This window comes from Calypte anna, chromosome 3 (assembly GCF_003957555.1).
Source record: "Calypte anna isolate BGI_N300 chromosome 3, bCalAnn1_v1.p, whole genome shotgun sequence".
In the NCBI taxonomy this organism is placed as follows: domain Eukaryota; kingdom Metazoa; phylum Chordata; class Aves; order Apodiformes; family Trochilidae; genus Calypte; species Calypte anna.
Window position 1 is genome coordinate 20555638 of NC_044246.1, and position 16362 is coordinate 20571999.

The 16362-nt window shown below is 39.5% G+C and overlaps 1 protein-coding gene across 1 annotated transcript in view; it reads right to left on the reverse strand.

Moving 5' to 3' along the window:
- Positions 1-15771, reverse strand: part of MTA3 (metastasis associated 1 family member 3) — a 129169-nt gene extending 113398 nt beyond the window's left edge. The window contains 3 exon segments of the mRNA XM_030447348.1: positions 12011-12104; positions 13480-13547; positions 15676-15771. Of these exon segments, the coding sequence (XP_030303208.1) occupies positions 12011-12104; positions 13480-13547; positions 15676-15703 (190 nt within the window). The 5' untranslated portion in view covers positions 15704-15771.
- Positions 15772-16362: the final 591 nt, after the last annotated feature.

A 16362-nucleotide genomic window follows, 5' to 3' on the forward strand; every position in this document is an offset into this window, starting at 1 on the left:
ACACAAGTCTAACCACCTGAACAACTCTATTCAGACTGTGAATGAAGAGTTCTCAGGTGAGCAGTTGGCCAATTTGCTCATCTGCTAAGGCTTCCACGTGTTGTGTTATACTCACTTAGTTGTGATATTTAACCCCTAGTGCAGTAAAGCAGTGTAATCAACTCTGTGAGCCAGACTATGCATGATTATATTGTCAATTTGACTGAGAAAGTGTTTACCAAAGCCGAATTAATTAGCTTCACTTACACCACGTCTGTTAGCACAGTGTTGAGATAGCTGTTAGAATACATAACATCGATTTGATATTTGCTGTTACTGTCAGCAGATCAGACATCTAAAGCACAATTTGCATGGATCATGAGATTCAGACAGCATATTACTATCTAAAGTGTGAATCTGAGCAATTCAGCAGGTACAAAAAAACCCCAAAACTGTCGTTTACAGAGACCAGATATACTTTTAATTCCTGTCAGATAGCACAGATACACATGTGGCCTCTAAGGAGTTGCCCAGTTTTTTTGCAGTTATCCAGATGATCCTCCCAAACTACATCACCATTATTTTTCTAAAGAAGATCTCAAACCAAAAATAATTGCACTAAGGATAATTATACTAATATGCCACACCTATTCTCCAATAATAAAAATTACTTCTAAAATAATGCAAAAGGTTTTTTGAGTACTTCCAAGCAGCATGTTGCAATAATAACAACTTCCTGACAACAGTCAGTTACTAGCTGATGTTTATCACAGGCCTGTAGCTTCTATTGAAAATTTTTGCTATCACAGTTTTCATTAACAGAAAACTCCCACCTTCCAAAACCTGACAGATGGGTGTTTTGGGCAACTGGTTTTGGAAATCTGTAAAAGCAAGGAGCTCATAGGCAGAAGACAAGGAAGGATTACCTTCCTAAGTGGTATGAATCATGATGCACTTACATTAATAAATAAACCTTAATGAACTAAATGCAACATGAATACATGCAGAAGTAAGCTACTTGCAATATGATGAATATTTTCCATGTCCAGTTACTAGTATCTAGATCATCATCTGAACCATAAGCTAATTAGTCATCTTCCCAATGTACAAATATATTTAGAGCTTGGGAAGTTGTAGTTCTACCTTCAAATCCAGGACAGCAGACCACCCACAGAGTTCCCATGGGGAATCTGATACAGCTCAATAAATACATTTTTTTAGTCTATCATCTGGCTCAAGAAATACAAAGGCTCTCTGCAACAATGCCATGTAACCTGCATGAGTAATTATTGGACCTGATTTTAAGAAAAGGGGGATCAGTATCTTCCATTTACATGAGGCTGATATTATTAACTTTTCCCATTACTTGGACTTTCACCATTTCCATAAAGACCTCTGGCTCATAATAGTTTGTTAAAATAAGATGGTATTTCCTTTAGATTGGCCAAAAGTGCAGCAATGTAGCTAGTTAGGTGGTACAGTTGCCTCTCCTTAATAAAACACAATGCAAATATTTAAAAAATAACAAATGCATCATGTAAAATATCTTCTAAGTTTTCTTTAAGAACTCACACACTTCAAACCTACTCTGGCAACTTAAAAGATCTAAACTGCTTTCCTAACACACAATCCATATCTTCAAGAGCAGGTAAACAGCTTGCTACAAGAAACAAAAAGGCACAGAATGTACAAGCACCTTCCTACCCCTACTCAGAATGGCATATGATTCTGCTTATAAAACTCTAATTATTTATGTTCTACAGTATCTCATACCAGAAGGGCTGAATTCTGTTGATTATTTGCAGGTGAAAAAAAAAAAAAAAGCAAGAAAAGGAACTGTATATCCTGCTCTGGAGTAAACCTCAACCAATACACATTAAAGCTCTCTGTGCAGGAATTTAAAATGAGAAAAATGTTATCCAAGATAATGTTTGCTCAGTGCCAGCATGGTAAGAAAGCTTTTGTGTTTATAGACAAGACAAGCAGGAAGAGGGGCTCATTCAGTCTGATGGTCTGTGTAAGACTTAAGACTTTTTTTTTTTCCCTATCTTCAGCTATACTAAAGATTTATCTTCTAGGTTATATTATTTCCTTGATGCACATGCAGAGATCTTAAGATCCTACTTAACAGGAACTATACACATGAACTGAGAAAAGTATAAAGAGACACAAATATATGTATCACTTTAAATTATGTAAACCTTTCAATTTATTAAATCTGATGCTGGGAGGGGAACTTATCCAAACAAAGAAGTCTAAAAATAAACATTACACTGAATTAACTAGTCAAATCTTCAATACATGTGTAATCTTCCTGATTTTTTTTAATAAATGGAAGCAAAGGTCAAATAAAGCAATGAAGTTTTGCTTCTACTCTCAGTAATTTTTGTGACAACAGATTCAAATACCATGGTTTGTTATAGTATCAAGTAAAAAAAAAAAATCATTTATTAATTTCATACATTATGAATGGTGATTATTCTTATACTGGCTTTTTTCCTCTCTTACTAAGAAAAAAAAACATAAATAAAGACAGGCAAAAAAATAGAGGTGAGAGCATTCAAAGACAAGTTAGACAGAGATCTGAGCAACCTGGTCCAGTCAGAGGTGACCCTGCCTATGGCAGAGAGGTTGAAACTTGGTGATAATTTTAAGGTCTCTTCCAACCCAAAGAATTCTATTATTCTACATGAAGCATGTCACCCTTTGAAAGCATATATAATAAGTGTCCATATATCCAAGCCCTTTTTCTTGTATAATACTTGGCAACTGACTCATTGGCTCCTTGAAGACCTCCTTAGAATAACAGCATCAGGACTGCACTCCCAAGAGCATCAGTTTAAGGATCTGGCCTACAGGAACTGTTAGATAGCAAAGGGCCACAGGACCCTGTAAGGACCAGGTTCCAGGTCACTGACCAGGTCACCATCACCAGCAATTTCTATGCTGGTTCAAGCCAAAACAAGGCTGCATTTTTAACACAGGAAACTGAAACATGGCTCTCCTCAGCTTTGCATATCATTGTCACAATCCCTCACAGGAACAAGGACAAATGAAAATTGAAGTCTATCACTCAGCATATCAAAAACTGCAAGAGTGTTAATTTAGTTGTGCTGGTTTTTGATAGATGCCTAACCTGTTGTGCAAGTAGAAAATGTGCATGTACTTCCCTAACCTTTGGATGCATGCATGCATAGTGCTCTACACATAGCCAAGCAACTACACCATCTGTGATAAATCTGCAAACAAGTCTTGGATTCATACAGTGGGTGACAGTCAAAATGTACTACTTAGCTCCCCAAAGTTTTTCAGAAATTTGGTAATGTAGAATAGGCTTTTCCTGAAAAAAAAACCCCAACACTGCACTTTTTACCACTCAGACTTGGCTTGCTCGTGGGAATGATGCATTCTATGCAAGTACAAAATGTCCCTCTGCAAGGATCCTTGCAGAAGCACTGGTTCAGCACATCAAATCAGAATCAAAGCAGGTTCATGCTACAAATCTTCCCCTGCTTAGACAGTTAAAATCTGTAGCTGAGGGGAAAAGTAAAATATTGATCAAACACACAAATCCCATCTATAAACAGCACAGCCATTCCAGCCATCCACTCTGGTCTTCCATTTGGTTCAGGGCATGTCAAACTTAACATATATGGTAACTTAAAGCCCCATATCCTGCTGTTTGTGCAAGCTTCATTTAACAGAGTTTACAGACAAACCACAGAAGTACTTTACAGATTAATTTTATCTGCTAGTTCTGCCTTCTATGCAATATCTCACACACACACTATATATATATATATACACACACTCCAGCACTGCATGAATCAGCGTGGGTAGGAAGCACTACATTCCTTTTCACCCAGAACTTTGCCCAAGCTAGTAAGCTCCACCTCTGTCATCGTATGTTAAGTCACAGGCATGCATGAGTATAACCAAGGAACAACTGCAGACTTCGTTCAGCTGTATGGTACATATCTATATATAGTAGTAATTCTTCAATGTACCATAATTCTGTATACAGGGGAAAAGTAAAATACTGATCAAACACACAAATCCCACCTGCAAACAGCACAGCCATTCCAGCCATCCACTCTGGTATTCCATTTTGTTCCGGGCAAGTCAAACTTAATAGACATTGAAGAATTACTGCTGGTGAGCATTTAAACCATCAGGCCTGATCCCCAACTCATTCACTTACCTTCCACTACATGATAGGCAAAAAGTCATTCTATATTAATATTAAATTTACATCATTCAGATTGGTAAGTGATATAAACTGCTGGTTCAGTAAGTCTATAAGAGAACCCTTTGAAGCTGTAAAATGCATCTCTAATTGGGTCTTTACAGATAGAGATAACATAGCAATGCTTTTGTGGCCTAAAATTTGCACCTCAGGTGCTTCTCTACAGTGTGGGTGCACTGGGGAGAAAGTGGGAAGAGTCACTTAAAATTAGAAGCCAAGAAAAAAAAAATAGAAATGTGAACTGATGGAAATCTAAGAGATGTGAAACATTCTATTTATCTTTGTGAGACATAAAATTCTGATCAATCAACTTAAATGTTACTAGTATTTTGAAAGTCATCAATAAACAGCGTTGTAGGATCATTAGCCTACACAACTAACAAATGTTAAGGAGAGCAGAAAGCCAGCAGCAGAGAGATGACAGTTACAGGTTTTCCACAAATCAAAACAAACTCAGAACAAGAAGTAAGGTAACACTGGTGCATATATTTAAACTTGACCATAGCGAATTCCTATGAAACACAGGGAAACAGAGAACACACAATGCTTTAACAGTTTTGTGTTGCTGTGAATGCTGTCTCCCTCCAAGAATTTAAACGTGAAGAATTTATTTCATGACTTATGCAAGTTTTCCAGCAGAGATAAGAACTCCTAAATTATCAACTTAGTTGGAAATCCATTCACTACATTAAGAGAAGATCATTAACATTCACAATCTAACACAATATTTTGCACCAAAGGAAGGGTCTGAATGCCCACAGCAGTTAATAATTCCACTAGATACTTAGAGCTGACAGTAAACTTGTTAATGAGACAATATACACCACAGTTAACTACTAATGCCAAAATGTCATTAACAGAAAGAAGACTTGGATGTAGTCAGAAGTGAAAAGATCCTCATTACTGCTTCTTTATTGCTTTTACCATTGAGAGGAAAAAAATGTAATTCACAAGGATGCAGTTCCTGCACAGAAGTCAAATGAACAAAACTCATAATTTATAAGACTACCCAAGGCATCCCTGAAAAGGATAATTGGGAGCCTTGAGACAAATTTCTCCTTGGTGACAAGGATGTAATTTTGGACAAGGCCTGTTCTATTTCAGCAAGTCTTGAATTTTTTCCTCCTCTCCAAATAAATTACAACTGAAGGCATTCTCTTGAGTAAATGAAAGAAAAACTCATGTTCCCTTGGCTCAGAAGATCAAAAAGGTTATGTTGTCCTCTCAAAAGAAAATCTATTCCTCAAACTCATTTTCAGTGAAAGTGATAGTTACAGTACTATAAAAATACCTTAGCATAATAGCTGCCCTGCTACTGATTAAAGGATGTTATCTGCACCATCCTTAAATGGTCTTCCTAGGGTGTGTCCCACCCACATAACAGACTTAAGGATCCCCAGAAGCAACATAACATAGTTGAATTTGTTGTACTTAGTTTACATGTCTCTGTTAGTTGGCTGTGAATAAGTATAACATGCAAAATTCCAGTCTGGAGCAAAAGAGACATTGGAACTAATTCTCCTAAACTTTCCTGGCTTACTATATTTGGTTTTGCCTTTCTTCACCACCCCATCTTCAAAGTAAAACCACAAGTCTTGATGGCTTGCTCACAGACACACTTGTGAAGGTCTTGTCTTTTCCTCAGAAGGCAAATCTGTCAGGTTAAAAATTACTTTCTCCTTACTCCTAGGTACTCACCAGAGGGAACTGGCAGAGTGATGAACACAGATGACAGAGCCAGAGACACTAAACTACAAACAAACACTGGTTTATATTTACAGAAGCCTTGAGATTAAGGAAACAGTATCCCACGGAACCAGTTACACAAGTCCACTCACCCACTCCTTGGGCATATCTAGCAGCCAAGCCTTCTTCCTTGTAAACACTCCAAGATATTCTCCAGTCTTTGATTCCCAGCTCTACCTTTCCACTCCTCAAATCCTTTCCCTCCTATTAACACCCCAAAAGATAGTACCCCTCATCACAGGATAGTATCAATAGATCTGTTTTCTTAGCACAAAGGAGGGTAGAGGCCCTCTCACCAAGTGTAACTAAATAACAAACTGGAATCCCACAGAAAATCTTCCAGAAGTCACTAAATTCCATGGACAAGTCACTTACAGTAGCATGTAAGAAACACAAATCAACTGAACTCTAGAGCTCTAAATCTTTTTTTTTTTTTTTCTCCCCATGTGGCCTTAAATAAAAGCAAAAGGCTTTATTTCAGTTTTATTTTTATGGAGACCAATGCAATATGATGATCATCCTTTCATTCAAAGAACCATCTGCTAAACAGGCAGCTCTTGAAATTTCAATTCCCTTCAAAGAGTAACTAAGAACTCTTTGTGCCTCTGAGAATCCTTTCCTGTAAGATGGATGACAGATTCTACTAGCACTACCAGCAAAGCAAGAAAACTGACTTAATTCATTACCTGAAAGTTTTATGTAAGATAAAACAGCATAAGCATTCACCATGTTAAAAAAGTATTACTTATTTCAACATTTAAAATGATAACAGTGGAGAAAGTGGAACACATGGAATAGGAGAATTAACATTTGTCTCTCACATTCATTTGACCAAAGGTGCTTCTAACTAAACACAAGATGTAAAGAAAACAGGCAACTAATCAGACCAGAAAAATCCCTATTTAAGGTTTCAAAGAAAATCTCCAAACAAAAGATATCTTATATAATTCAAATTAAGTAACAGGAAAAGGCTCTCATCTTAGGGTGTTTCTTCAGAAAAGAGACTATGATTAAAGAAATAAAAATGTTTTGAATTATACTGAGTCTAATAGTTGACTAAGAAAAGAACATTGAACAACACCAAGTGTTTTCGGCATCGTATTCTGGAGCTCATTGCCAAACCCCCAGGGTCTCTGTACACTCTCTGTACTGTTTTTTTATTCTAGTCTGATTACCTGAATTGCCCTTTTCTTGGTTTAGTTCTATGTACACTTGGGAAAAATACAACTAAGAAAGCTTCATTTTTCTGTATTGTTGATTATTGAAGAGGACAGGAAAAACTCTGTTGTGTTTTTCATGGAAAAGAATAGTATACTGCTATGCAACAGCAACCGTATATTAAAAACCCCTGATGACAGAAGAGGAATTCAGATTCTGTTTTTGTGTTATCTTTGGGAATACTAATGAGTAATTTACATTACTAATAAATATATTAAGCAATATTTCTCCAGTTAAGTTCATTTTCTTGCCATCTTCTATGGTGCCTGCTAGCCTGCTGCTCTCCTGAAATAAACCACTTCCCAAAAATCAGATGGAATATTAGTAACTTCATTCTCTTGGATGCATCTGGAGTGTTTGGCAATTATTACAACGCTAATGTAAATTGACAATATACAAGTAATTGTTGGGGTTTTTTCAAACACAAAGCATCTTTACATAACAGACCTCGACAACAGCAGCACTACTGCAGTATAAGACCAAGCCATTTCCAGGACTGTTGGAACATTCTTAATATAAAAAAACAAACAAACAAATAAACAAAACCTCCCAACAACCAACTCTTCTTAGCTTTTATTTGTAAGGCACTTTGAGATTTTCTGACAGATGCTATAACAATGTGTTGTTATACTAAATATTCTTCACCAGTCTTAATATGAACTTCTAATAAGAGCATTACTTTGCAGATAAAGAAACTCAAGTACAGACAGAATACTTGATTTGCTTCTCATCAATAATACCTCATGAAAACCATACCAAGGTCAGAACTGAGTACAGGTTCCAACTGTTGAACAGGAATCACTAGCAGGACTCTTCCTTTCTTCCTACAAATCTACTATGAACAAGAACTCTGCAGCAGAAAACACCATTTTGCAAAACAGTGTGATATGGAACACAACTGCTTGAGAGCCAAAGGCTAAGAGAAGTCCTGAAACATGCTAACTATGAGAAATAAAGCCATTAAGTGATCCCTACAAACAGCAATTGAGATTGAAGAAGAAAAAAAAGGCTTTTGACTACAGCTTCCATCATCTAGAAAAATCTCAGTTTTACCTTTGATCTTTCCGTCAGTGAAACCAATCTGCCTCAGGTTGGTTGGCTGTTTTTTTTACACAAGCACTGGTTTTATTAATGAGAAAAAAAATATAGAGTGAATATGCCTTATCACAGGCTCTGAAAAATTCTGCCAGGAGCTAAGCACACCTAAGTCAAAGCAATCTCTCAATAAAACAAAGGTCAAAGGTCTAACAACAGATTTTTTTTATATATAACCCTCCCAGGTGGCTGACCAGGGAAAAGCTGTTTGAGGAGCAATAAGAGAATTTACAATGTAAAGTACTGTAAAAAATTGTATCATGCATTCCCAGTACCCTAACTCAGCTCCAGAAAGTAACAGTGTATAAATTTATTAAAAAAGAAACACACAAGTAGAGCCCTGTAACCCAAATGAAGTGCTTGTACAGAGCTAGCACAGCTCCCTCTCCATGGCTACTAAAAACTTGCCGTCTATTCTCTTTAAGCTAAAGGATCATCTAAATCTCACCAATCCAGCAACAGTTGGCAATTTCTCATTCAGTGGCACCATTTGGTTAGAAAACATCTCAATGCCACACCCTTACGTTTGCTTCACCCATTTTAATGAGCTTGGGTGTTTTCATACCACCTCTGCAAGTTTATTTGCTTATGTACTTCAGTTCCAACAGTTCTTGTATTGCCTGATGTCTTCTACTCATCTTTTTTCCTTCTCCCGTGAAGCAAGGTTTAATCTGTTGCATGAGGAAAGGAATGAGGCCCCTCCCACTGATGCTATGGTAGCAGCTACAACCTAGGAGCTGGTGGGTGTTTACACACCAACAGAACTCCCCAGCTTGGCTCAGGAAGCTGCATAGGATCAAGAAGCTGAACTTAACCAGTATTTTGATTTGAGTTTCAAGATGGCTCAAAGTCTATTTTATAGTAACAGAAATGAAAGGGGGCAAATGTAACATGTTCAAGGTACATAAAACATTGCAAACCCCTGGATTTCAGTGGCTACAATCAGCTTATGGAACTATTCAACTACTCCCAATCTAGACTGACATCATACCTGATCCTGTAAGACAAATAAAAATGTTCTTTAATTAAAGATCTACCAGAACCACCAGAGAAAAAAATGCAGGAAATGCAACCTGTGTTGGATTACCGTCAGATCCTTTGAAAACAAGGGTCCTCTGTACCTGAGTATTTAAGAATGGCCTAAGGAGAACTGTGTTTCCCACCCACCATTTTCTTTTTATACCCTGAAACTTTTCAGAAGACAACTTAAAAACCAACCAAACAAAAAAACCCCAAACAGTATACTGGTTCTTTACCCCTGACAGTGTCACATTTCTACTACACTCCTTTTTTCCCAAACACTACTTAAAGCTGTTTTGAAGCTTCTTCAGCTGTGTTCAGTTTTTAAGCTTTGTTCTTAATGTTCCAAGCTATTTTTCTTTACAAAGCCATTTTCTTCTGAACCATACCTACATCATAAAATGCATCACTTCAGAAACTGAAGTATCACAACAACAACAACAACAACAACAACAACAACAACAAAAAACCACAAACAAAAACCAAACAGCAATCCCCACCAGACAAAAATCTTCAGAGTGCTATTTCCTCTGTCTCAGAGGAAAAAAAATATGCTACCAATATAAAATGCCATTAGAAAAGATAAAGCACATCTTTTACTTCAAAGACTTCTCTAGGTGGATATACTGGAATAACCTCTGACTGAACTGGAATTTCCATTCTGTGAGAAACTCATACTTTTCAACAGTTATTATTTAACAAAACAGGTAGAAGTGGTGAAGCATCAACATGTTTAGCTATATAAAACATTTCCACAACACTCAGTTCATAAATATACAAATATTTTGTTTACATATATAGTATTTTTTAAACAGAACACTGTGGTGTTCCAGAATCAAAATATTTAAATTGATTTGACATTTAACTACATCTGTTGTATGAGCTGTACCAAGATTCAGGCAAGCAATCCTTCAACATATAGTTCCCCCTCTTAACTGGAACTTCTAAGATAACATAGCTGTAGAGATGCCAGACTGGTCAGAAAGAAAACATTACGTACAGAGAAAACATCCACAGAGAAACCTAATCCATGAGTTTGAAGACTTACGACCTGTGAGACAGAGGCATTCTAAAGATGCTTGTTAAATCAGCCAGAAATTACATTTCTATTTTCTCACTAGAAAACAGCAAGTGAATCTAAAAAGAGAAAACATGATGGATGATTCCATGGTCCTTCTATGCTATAGTGGAAGAGCAACAGACCGTCAACAAGTCCTTTACAGCAAAGTGCTGACAAAATGGCAATGTAAAGCTCACAAAGGAAACAGAAAAAATCTTATTCACTTTCTAGATCAAATGATGCCCACAGAACACACCTTTAAAAAAAAAATAAGCCAACAAAACCAAAAAAGAATTACAAGAAAAATCAAATTTAAAACATTTCCTGTAAATTATTATCCTTTTCATGCTTCTCTGCTCCCTTTATTAGAAAAGGAAAAAAAAAATGTGCTGGGAAGCTTAGTGAAGCTCACTGAAAGTTGTGTTTCTACACATTTCATGTGGAAGAACTCAAAAGACTATGATGATTGTGGGGGCGGACCATAAAACAGGAAAACAGGTCACCAACAATTATAAATTGTACTCAACTAGATTAGAAAAATATTTAAATAAATAATTTCCTTAAAACATTAGCAAGATGTACCTTCTTTCTTCAAAAACAAGCTAGGACTTCACAAAGTGTAGACAAACAACCTCCACCTAATCTTACCAGTGTAACATTAGAACAAAAGCTGGCTTTTTCTGTTCACTAACAGTACTTGCATGGGTAAAATTAGAAGAACTTTAAACAAATTGTATTTTTTTTAAAAGCCTCTAATTACTCCCCCATATCTGCATGGAAAATATGGCATTAGGTAGTGTCTTAAAAAAGAGATTCCCCCTGATAAATTAGACAGCACAGATTTATAATCCCTGCATCACTTATCCACATGTTAATTCTGAAAGCTCAGGTGTCATTTAATACTAAAAAAATTATTTCAATGTGTATGGCAAGAAATTTACCAGACGTTGACACGTTGACAATATGAGTGCAATATTTTGCAAATAACTATTTTCTCAGACATCTTAGGTTTTTAGATTCTGTTTTTGTCTTCAGAATATAATTTAATTCATAAAGTTCTGGGAAAATATCCTATTTCAGGTGGAGATCAAATGGCAGCTCCCAAAGAAAGTTAACTTCATGATAAAAATGGGACTTTACCTATTCCTTTACCTTTCCTGAAAAAACAATGAGATGATGCTTAATGCTTTTTCACCAATAGCTACTTTTAGCATAAATGGATGTAACAGCTGTTTTACAGTCTCCAGTGATCTTCAGTCTCCAATGATACGTGTCATTCTTTACAGTAAGCAATACATTTTTGTGTATGACAAAAAGTCAAATCCTCAGAGACACTCTTAAGCTTAAATCAGCTTACACCCAAGATTTACTCTTAACATAAAAAAAGAAATATAGATGCACTTCCAGATAAAAAAACATAGCCTTTTTTTTTTCAGAGATTTTCAATCATTTTAATACAGCTTAAGTCCTGGAAGTAACTACCAGGAGCAAGGCCAGTATCAGATAATACTAAGCATCTCACTGGTTATTAATTAATACCAAATATCAATGTGTATTCCACACACCAAATAAATGCAAGTTTAAGTACCTGCAGAAACTGAGCAGGCTGTAATGAAAAGAAAAAATGCCATATACAATCTACTTACTAGCATGCTTATCTGCAAGCATTATCAGGCTGTTGGAAATATCTCTTCGCCTGTAAAAACACACCACTTTTGCCTCCACATTTCCATTGGCAGTCTACAAAAGAAAGATAAATCAAGTCAGAAGCTATCTCATTTAAAACTCAAGATGTGGAAACGAAAAGTATCAGTTTTAATTAAATTTCTTACAAAAAGAAAAAAAAAAGCATCTTATCTCCAGTAAAATGATAACTAAAGCATTTCATCACATATTTGCACAAAAACTCCATATTTGCACAATGCCTTTAACACATGAAAGCCTGTAATCTACCACTAAGACATCTGAACTACACCTTCAAAACCCTCTTTTAAAAAATCTACCATGCACGACCAAGATTAAATTATTGCAAGGCAGTTTAAAGATAATAAACATTAAGTTCAGAACATGATTGGAATCATTTCAATTACTATAAATAAAAAATACTCTTTTCCAATAAAAGTCAAAAATTATTTGGCATGCACAAGTTCAATGGATGTTGTGTTGGACAGCACTAACACATGACATGACTAATGTCTGCTGTGGAGCAGCATCATGCTCCAGTGATAAGAAGGTAACTGTATGCAGGTCACCAGTTTTTTAAATTACTTTCTAACCACATAAAAAAAAAGAAATCTTTATGACTATTCACATCACAATAGGCATTATAATAATTAACTTCTGATAGTGTATCACTAGGGCTTAACACTGAACAGTAGAACAGTAAAAATATGCCACACAAACACAAAACCAACCCAAACCAAAACAAAAAACCCAAAACAAACAAAAACAAAAAAACCACCCACCAATGTTTGTTTTCCAAGAATGAAGAGAAAAATTATGCTTCCTCCAAATTGACACTGTAAAAGGCTCACTTATCATAAAAATACACTCAGGATAAAGAGAGGGAATATAGTCTTTATTCCTACTCAAAAGTCCATAGCTGCCAACAAGCAGAGCAATAAACAGCCACAGAGATCACATACTCTGTTGTTTGAGCACTGCGAAGTCTCAGTGATACCTACTAACTGTATATACATCCAAAAGCAGACACATTACATGATCACTGTCATTCCAGAGTGATCCACAGTGTCATACCATACAGTGAACTGAATTAATTCAGGACCAGATGATCCTTGAGGTCCCTTCCAACCTGACACTCTATGATTTCCCCAAGCATTCATAGGATTAATTCCAACATAGGATTCATTTTAACAGCAGAGTAGTCCTGTTCACCAAAAAATGATCTACCAAGTGTTTCCTTAGACAGCAGGGCAGAATTACAAGGTATCACATGGCAAGATTTCAGGGACTCAAACATTAACAAAATACATCGCAAATCTCAAATAAAAAAAAAAATAAGATTCCATCTTATGGGATGGAAATAATAATCAGCTTTTGAGAAGTACAGTGACTGCTGTCAAAGATTAAGTGAGAATCTTAGACACTTATGTACCTTGTTAAGTTCTTCAATTCTCCTAATGAGATATGGATTGCTGGAAGAATTTTCAAAATAAACATAATCTGCAATGAAAAAAGGAAAAATACTCAAATACCAAAAAATAATACATAAAAGCATATCACTGTTAGAGCAAAAATTTTCTTCTATACCAAGCCGTTAAAAATTTGAAATTTCTTAATAAATGTTAAGACATAGAAGGATTTCTATACTGAAATTTAAAGTAAATTTTTCTTAGTCTGGTTATAACTTCAGTACACATGCTCTGACAATCACGTGGAAATAAAGTTAAATGACTTCTGTTGGAACTTACATTGCAATTCAGCATCCTTCAGAAATCTTAATACAGAAGTGGCAATTTCTCACGACTGATTAGGATTTAAGAGACAAGTACTTTAGTGCATTTCTGTAGTGTGGAAATAAATATTTCTGTAAGATATGCTACCTCACATTCATCAGAAGTTGTCATAGTACAGCTCTCCAAATGAATAATGTATGTATTTTGATACTTGCTTCTTTTTTGTCACCTCTGCTCAGTAATATGCAAACTATATAATGCTGGAAGTCATGAGGTTAGCAAGGTTCTTCTAAATCTCCTAGAGCATCATTAATATAAAAATATTTTCATTGGGTATCTGGAAGCTTACTCACACCCTGAAAGCTGCTCCCATGTAACATACAAAGAATTTCCTTCAATGGTTTTCTCAAAACTTGCTCTTGTCAAACAAAAAAGTAGTCATCAAATGCTAACCACACTTTACATACAATACTTTACTTCTGTGCCATGCACATTGCAAAATTTTATTTTTAAAGAAATTATGTGTGTGGGGGGGTCCATAATGATGTATAAAACTCTACTGCAATGCTTCGATGCTACATTGCAGCGATTACAGCCTCCAGTAGCTCACTTAACTCTGATGACAGAATATGATCCCTGAATATCATACCCAATTGTTTATTAAGATTACAAGAAAATTGATGACCTACGAAGGAAACACTACCCCTATTACACCAGCGTTACCCACAGGATTACTTTCATGAGTAAAGGCTGATGGGATTACAATCTAATTAGATGCCCTAGTGAAGGGGTATGCAGATTGACGACTTGTGGATACCTCATGCTTAAACGAGGCTGGAAGAAATTCTAACTACTATCATCCCTCATTTCCTTCCATCCTCCCTCTCACCCCTGCCCGCTGAGTGTGCAAGAGAAAACAACCCAGTTTTGAGCACCAAGTAGTGAAAACCTGATTTGAGCGGTGCACCTGAGCCACAGCACTCTGGGAGGGCAGCCCAAACTTATCAGTGTTTCTTTCGACGGGCTAGGGGTAGGAAGAGAAAGATTTGCTCTCCTTTTTACCGCCAAAGTCTCCCCCTTAGCCCAATGCCAAGCAGGCACGCATCAGCGCGGTCCTCAGGGGTCACGTCGGTGAGGAGGGAAGCTCACAGAAATCCCCACTTACACAGCCGGATTTATTGTTTATCCCCAGGAGATGAAGGAAAACGCGGAGAATCTCCGCAGTCAAAGGAAGGGACGGGGGGCTGGGGAACAGCACAGAGAGAAGGGCGGCCGGGCGCCCCCCAGGGTGGGCACAGAGGCTGCCCGGGCCGCGCCGCCTGGGCCCGCCAGGCCGCAGCGGCGACGGGGCTGGGCCGAGGCCAACCCCGGGCCGGGGGCGCAGGGCTCCGGGAGGCCGCCTCTCGTTCGCAGTGCAGGCGGGCCAGCGGCTCGCCGGGCGGCTCCTTCGCCGCTCGAAGTAAAAAGGTGGCGAGGCATGAAGGGAGGCCATGCCCGGCCCGCGCCGCGGTGAGGGGGCAGGAACCCGGCGGCGGCGCCGCTCCCCCCTTCCCCGCGGAGGGCGGCGCTGCCCTTCTCTTTCTCGGCGGTGGGGGCCGGCCTCCCACCCGGCGCACAGGGCTGGCGGGGGAGGAACCTGCGTCCTCCGCCCCGTGGAGGGCCCGGCAGCCCCTCCACCGGCACCGGCTGCCGCCTCCAGCCCGGGCCTGGCCACCTCGCTCGGGGCCATGGCGCTGGCCTCAGCAGCCGAAGGAAGGGGGCCGGTGCGCCTTTCTTCATCCCGGCGCGGCGCGCACGGCCCCGCTCCTCGGCGGGTCTCCCCGGCCGGGTCCCGTCCCCGCTGCCGGGCGCAGGGCCCCCCGGCACCGGGCCGGTGCTGCCGCGTCCCTACATACCTCCCACTCGGTACATGTTGGCCGCCATGTCTGCGCTCTGCGCCCTCCTCCTCCTCCCGCCGCCTCTGTCGGGCCGGGCTGGGCAAGGAGGGAGCGGCTCCCGCGGCCCCCCCCCGCCCTGCGCTCGCCCCCACCCTGCGCCACCCCTCCCCGCCCGGGCACAGGACACAGCGCCGCGCCTCACGGGGCTGCCACCGCCTCGGCCCTTTCCGGAGCCTCTCGGCGGGGAAAGGGTTAAACATCCGCCCCCCACCGCTTCCCTCCCTCCCCCCTTCGCACCGGCCCCGCGGCGGGTCGGAGGCCCGGCCGCAGGTGGGGCAGCCCGCGATGGAGCGGGGCGTTCCCCAGGGAGGTGGGGGAGCGCGGCTCCCGGGGCCTCACTCCCGCGCCCGGTGGGCGCAGAGCTCTGTGCCTTACGTCGGGGCTGGGGCTGCCCGCCCTGCCCTAAAGCTCGCCACGTTTTTCAGGCTCCCACCACTTTGTCCTAACACCCGGGAGCCCCGCGCTGCCTGGAAGGAGCGGGTGACGCTTTCTTCCATCTCTTCTCCGGCCCTTTCTGGGTTGGTTTGGTGCTTTTGGCGGCTGCCTCCTCACCGGTGCTGCTTTGTCCCCTGCAGCCGAGGGATCCCCTCCTCACCTGAGAAGCTGCTAGTAATGGCTCAGAAAAAGTTTCTCACACCTGTCCGT